Consider the following 6,000-nt stretch of genomic DNA (forward strand, 5'->3'; position numbering starts at 1 on the left):
AGACCGCACCCTCACCTGCTCCCCCTGAGATTCCATCCTCTTCCCTGACATCGGGCGGTGAATAGTCTGTGCTTTGGTCCCCAGAGAAAGAAATTACTTAAATATCTGTCTGTGTAATCGGCATCAGTGAAAATACCCAAACGGTGCGTGGCTGTCCCTGAAGAAAGCCCGTGTTCAGGTTGATTTGGAGAGACAGTGGGCGTGGAGCCGGAGGGATGACAGCGGGAGGGCGTTAGCCTTGCGTGCAGCCTGCCAGGGCTCGTCCCCCGCATCCCATAGGGTCCCCCAGTCTGCCAGGAGTGACTCTTGGTGCAGAGCCAGGAGTAAGCCCCGAGCACCACTGGGTGTGGCCCCCAAGGAAACAAGGAATCAGACAACAGCCGATAGCGCCCAGGAGACAGCACAGGGCCGAGGCTCTCACCCCGCGTGTGACGGAGCCTCGCTCAGTCCCCGGGGCCACGTGTCCGAGCACAGAGCTGCGAGTAGCCCCTGAGCACCGCCGGACAGGCCCAAACTCCCTCCTCTCCAAACCCCCTCCCGCAAAAGTGCTCCTGTGCTGGTCTTGAGTCTCTGAGCAGTGGAAGCGGGCGACTGACCCCCCGCGTCCTTCCCACTGGGCGCGGGGTTCGAGCCCTGAGTCCCGACCGTCGTGCCGTGTGTCGCCGCAGGGCCTGGTGCAGGAGATCAGCGTCCTGAGGCTCAGGGTCAGCGAGATGGACGGCGAGAAGCTGCAGTATGAGAAGAAGCTCAAGTCCACCAAAGTGAGTCTCCACGGCGAGCCGGGCCCAGTGCTGGCGGGAAGCTGCCCCCCCCCGGGAGGCGTGGCTTCAGTGTCCATGCTTTCATTTTCCGTTAAAGAACTGATATTTGGGACTGAAGCAGTAGCACAGCGGGGAGGGCATTTGCCTTGCATGCGGCCGACCTGGGTTCGATTCCCAGCATCCCATAGGGTCCCCTGAGCACCGCCAGGAGCAATTCCTGAGTGCAGAGCCAGGAGTAACCCCTGTGCTTCGCTGGAGGTGACCCAAAAAGTAAAAGGAAAAAAAAAAAAGAACTGTGATTCATAAAGTTGCCGATGGTTGAGTTTCAGGCGTGTATATTGAAGCCCCCTTGCAACGCCGACTCCCTCCCCCAGGAGGCTGTGGGTGAGGCCCGTGGTCTGGGTCGAGGCTGGGCCTGCTCGCGGCCCGGAAGCTCCTGTCTCTCGTCTGCTTACCCCCTTCACACACTGGCGCTTTGCGGGCTGAGTCTGCGTGTGCGGTTCCTACCTGCTGCCTCTCTCTTTCTCTCTCTCTCTCTCTCTCCCCCCCTCCCCGCCTCTCCCCTCCCCGCCTCTCCCCTCCCCGCCTCTCCCCGGCTCCCTCTCAGTCCTTAATGGCCAAACTCTCTAGCATGAAAATCAAGGTGGGTCAGATGCAGTATGAGAAGCAGCGGCTGGAGCAGCACTGGGAGCCCCTGAAGGTGACTTCGGGGCCCTGGCGGTGGGGGCGGGCCCCTCTCGAGCATGCCCCCCACCGTGGAGGGGACCCCCACTCGCCCGCCCACGCCCCACCCCGCCTGCACTTCAGCAACGCATGAAACCCTGAGCGGGAACGCGCAGGCCGGCCAGCCTGGCCCCTCCCCCGTCAGACCCTGAGTCCCTGGCAGTGCCGTGGCCGCGCCCACCTGCGGGCGAGGAGCAGGCCGGGAAAGGCAGCCAGCAGTGGACAGTGCCGCACAGGGCAGGGCAGCGGCGGGAAGAGCGGGTCAGCTGACCCCCGCAGGGTCTGGGTGGTGCCCCCCAGCCCCGGAAGTAAGACGTGGGGTCCGTTTTCTACCCTGCCGGGCGCTGCGTCAGCGCCAGGGGCCTCGAGCCCGGGAGGAAGGCGGGCAGCTGGGCCCAGGCTACGCGCTGAGTGTGGCCCCAGGATTCAGGTCTCCGGGCCGGCATGGTGGCACAGCCGCAGGCCCCTGGGCCGACCCAGCCTGCCCGGGTGCCCTGAGCACAGAGCCGGGGCGAGCCCTGGGCTGGCACCAGAAAAACCAAAAGCAACGTGAAATTTCTAAGTTCAGTTCTTCACCAAGATGAAACGGGGACTTAGAACACGAGCGGTAGGAGCCGGAGCAGCAGGGCAGCGGGCGGGCTGGGGGCCGGCCACGCAGCCTCCCCCGGCCCAGGCCCACCCCCGGCTCCCCACAGCCCCCGAGCCCCCGGCCCTGGAGGGAGTGAGGCGTGGGGAGTGGTGTCGTTGAGGGAGGAGCTGGTGGAGTCTCCCCAGTCCGGTTCCCCCGTTACCGGAGACGCCGTGTCTGTTCGTGACGGCAGCTTAGATCAGCCGCGCGGCCGGCCCGGCGCTGCCCTTCCCGCCCCCCTGGCGGAGACGACGTGTCCTGAGCGCGTCTCACGGGAGCCGGGGTTGGAGTTTCCCACCCCCCAGACCCCTGAGCAGCCCCTTTGGTTGTCTGGCGACCTGGGAGGGGTCCGACCTTGGGGCCGCCCTGCCCGGAGCCCTGCCGTTGGAGGGGCCCGCCGCCCAGAGCCTGCCCTGCCCCACCGCTCCCCGCCTCTCTGCCACGCCTGGTTCCGAGCCTCAAGCCCTGTCGCTCCTCTTTGCTCAGCGTCACTCACAAGGACGAATGATTGGCGTGAGTCGGCCACACTGCCCGCCCGCCCGGCTGCGTCCCCGCCGGCCTGACACGGGCTCGTCCCTTGCAGGAGGAACTGGCCTCCTTAAAGGAGCAGCTGGAAGAACGGGAATCCGAGGTCCAGAGGCTGCAGGAGAAGCTGGTGTCCACCATGAAAGGCGAAGGGCCCGACATCCCGGACCGAGGTAAGGCTGGGGCGGGCCCTGGGGTGCCGCTCTGTCCGATGCCCGGGCCAGGCCCGGGGTCCGGCCGGCACCACCTGCTCCCCCAGCCACCACAGGATCTCTGAGCACGGCCGGGCAGGCCCCGAAGGGAAGAAACAGACGTAAAGCCCTGCGGGTTCTGGAGCGGAAGCTGTGCTGGGGGGCGGCCTCGCCACCCTCCCGTCCAGAGTAGCCGTCCCGGGGTGCTGCTCGGCTTGTGGGTGTCTGACCCGCAGCCCTGGGGCTGGAGAGATAGCGCAGTGCGTAGGCGTGTCCCAGATGCTCGTGAGCACTGTCGGCGGTGACTCCTGAGGGCAGAGCCGGGCGGAAGCCTTGCGCATCGCTGAGTGTGACCCGAAAGACAACAGATTCTCCCGAGAGCGGGTTCTCCCTCCCGCTGCCCGAGCTGACGCGGGAGTGTCGGGCAGAGAGGAGAGGAGCCCTGTGGCCCCCGGACCCTGGTCGGCCGCTCTGCCGGCAGCCGCAGCCGGGGCCCCCGGGCGAGGGGAGGCTCGTGGCGTGGAGATGCCCCGTCACCGGGGGCGTCCCGGGCTCCCAGAGCTGCCAGCGGGCGAGGTCTGTGTGGCGAGCTCTGGACGTGGCCAGAACCGTTTCTCCAGAACCGAGTTTTGTCCTGAGCAAAAGGAGGAGCAGAATGAGAATATCGGTGGCTGGTCTGAGCTGATGCTTCACAGAGAAGGTCTGCGGCAAAACGTGCTCTTCAGAGTGTTTGGAGATGCCAGTTCACACGTTGCCCGTGGCACTGGGCAGAGCTGGTGCTGTTGGGTCCCACAGCCCGTGGCCCACATTGGCATCATTATTGGGGACCGTGGCCCGTGGCACCATTGTTGGGGACCACGGCCCGTGGCACACGTGGCATTGTTGTTGGGGTCCTCAGCCCGTGGCACACAGGGGCAGCACTGTCAGGGACCCACGGCCTGTGGTGTCATGGGGGAGCCCTGGCCTGTGGCACACAGCACCCTCCATCCACACCCGTGCTGTGACGGGCGTTGCCCACCCGCCACAGGAGCCCGGGAGATGCCATCCTGCCCCGGGGCCAGCATCAGGCATCCCCCAGGCCCAGCCGCCAGCTGTCCAGACTCGGGGGGTCACGGTTTCCTGCTGGACATCCCCGGGCAGTGCCCAGGAGAGAGGCCTAGAGACAGACGTCGGGGTACGCCGCCAAAGGCACCCAGGATGGGCCCAGTGCTGGCCAGGAGGAGCCTCCTGGCCTTGATGTGCCCGTCAGCGCGGGCCCCTGGGCTGGGCACGGAGCACCCCCCAAGGAGCACCCCCGAGGGACTCCCGCCCGGGCTACCCCCTCCCTCCCCTCCCCTCCCGCACACCCCGCCGTGGAAGCCTCAGGTGCCCGGTCACGTGCGGGCGAGGTGGCCTTGGGCTGGCCGTGGGGCGAGGGTGGGCCCGGGCGCGGCCTGGCGTGGCAGCGCGTGCTAACCGCCGGTCCCTCGGGCTTCCCCACACAGACGAGCACTTAAGAAAGAAGCTGAAGGAGAAAAGTAAGGGTCCCGCTGCGCTCCCGCGCCCGTCCCCGCTCTGCATGCGTGTGCCCGCGAGCTCACCCAGGCTGCTTCACCCATGAGCTCCCGGCGGCGCCCCCCGGCCCCACTCTGCAGCGGGAGGCAGCGGCCGGGCGGCCCGAGGGCAGATCCTCAGGGCCTTCCCTCCAGCAAGGCCTGGGCTGGGCCGAGCCCCCCCACTGCCGCTGACCCCGAGGACGCCGTCCTGCCGTGCCTGGGCGCTGTGGCCCTGTTGGAAACACCTCCTCAGGGAGTGTGGGCACGGTTGGCTTTTTTCCTTTTTTTTTTTTTAATTTGGAAGTAAACAACTATTTTTTCCGGCTTCGGTTGTTCTCCCTTGAGATTCCACTGGGGCTGCCTTCCCTTGGCCAGGTTGGTGCTCTTGCTCCTAGTGGGCACGTCTGTGCTCAGTGCCGGGTCCCGGGACAGGCCCCTCCTGCCTGCTCGCCCCTCGCCCTGGAGCCCGCCAGAGCGGTGTCCGAGGGACGTTTCTAGATGGAGCCGGCCCTGGCGGCCCCTGTGGGAGCACCGCCCACGGCCCTCCCGGCCCCCCGGCCAGCCCTCGCCTTCCTGCCACGCCGCCTCACAGCTCCGTGCCCCTCGCCCTGCCCCGGAGCCCCCCTCTCTGTCTCACTGTCCACACGGACGCAGGGGCGCGGGGGCGAGGGGGCAGCGGAGGCGTCCACGAGAGAGGGCGGTCGCTGTCCGATTCCCCCAGAGTGTGGGCAGGGCGGGTCCGCCGCACCCCGACCATCCACATTTCACTCTAACCCTCCACCCACGGTCCATCGCTGCTGGCCACTGTCCCCGCCCGCCCCGCTGGCCGGGAGACTGACGTGGGACTTGCGGGTGTTTCAGATGTGGAAGTGCAGAAGATGAAGAAGGCCATGGAGTCCTTGATGGCCGCCAATGAGGAGAAGGTAGATGGGCAGAGGACCGGGCATGCGCGTGTGTGTCTGCATGCGTCTTTGCATGGGTGCATGCGTCTGCATGTATGTGGTATGTGCATTGTGTATATGTACGTAGTGTGCACGCCTGTGTGTGCATGCATGTGTATGTGGTGTGTGCAGGCGTATATGTGTGTGATGTATGCATGCATGTGTGCACACGTGGTATTTATGTGCGCACATGTGTGCTGTATGTGTTTTGTATGTGTGCACACATGTATATTTGTGTGGCGTGTGAGTATATGCATATGTATGTACATGTGTGTATGTGTGCATTCATATGGATATGTGTGTACACACATGCATGTGTGTACTCACACACGTGCATGTGTGCACACATGTGTATGTATGCACATGTATACATATACGTGCACACATGCCTGTGCAGGCATGTGCATGTGTGCACACATGTGCGTTTGTACATGTGTGCACACGTGTGTGCATGCACACATATTTGCACATGTGTACACATGTGTATGCACATGTACTGTGTGTATGTGCATATATGTGTATGCATGTGCATGTGTGTTTGTACACTTGAGTGTATGCATGTGTATGTATGTTCATGTTGTATGTGTGTTTATGTGTATGCATGTGTGTACATGTGTACGTGTGTATATACATGTATGTATATTTGTACCATGTCAGTATGCATGCCCATATGTATGAATGCGTTTGTACATGTGT

General features: G+C 64.2%; 1 protein-coding gene across 8 annotated transcripts in view; it reads left to right on the plus strand.

Annotated features, from left to right (window-relative positions):
- The window catches only part of PPFIBP1 (PPFIA binding protein 1), a 62,591-nt gene that overhangs the window by 38,244 nt on the left and 18,347 nt on the right, over window positions 1-6,000 (plus strand). For 2 of the 8 annotated variants that reach the window (XM_055118135.1, XM_055118136.1), the window contains exons 8-12: window positions 669-761; window positions 1,369-1,461; window positions 2,696-2,810; window positions 4,313-4,345; window positions 5,225-5,286. In XM_055118135.1, coding sequence (XP_054974110.1) covers window positions 669-761; window positions 1,369-1,461; window positions 2,696-2,810; window positions 4,313-4,345; window positions 5,225-5,286 — 396 coding nt within the window. The remainder of the gene's footprint in view (window positions 1-668; window positions 762-1,368; window positions 1,462-2,695; window positions 2,811-4,312; window positions 4,346-5,224; window positions 5,287-6,000) is intronic. The other 6 variants (XM_055118137.1, XM_055118141.1, XM_055118139.1 and 3 more) reach the window with 3 other exon arrangements.

Source organism: Sorex araneus, chromosome 10 (assembly GCF_027595985.1).
Source record: "Sorex araneus isolate mSorAra2 chromosome 10, mSorAra2.pri, whole genome shotgun sequence".
Classification (NCBI taxonomy): domain Eukaryota; kingdom Metazoa; phylum Chordata; class Mammalia; order Eulipotyphla; family Soricidae; genus Sorex; species Sorex araneus.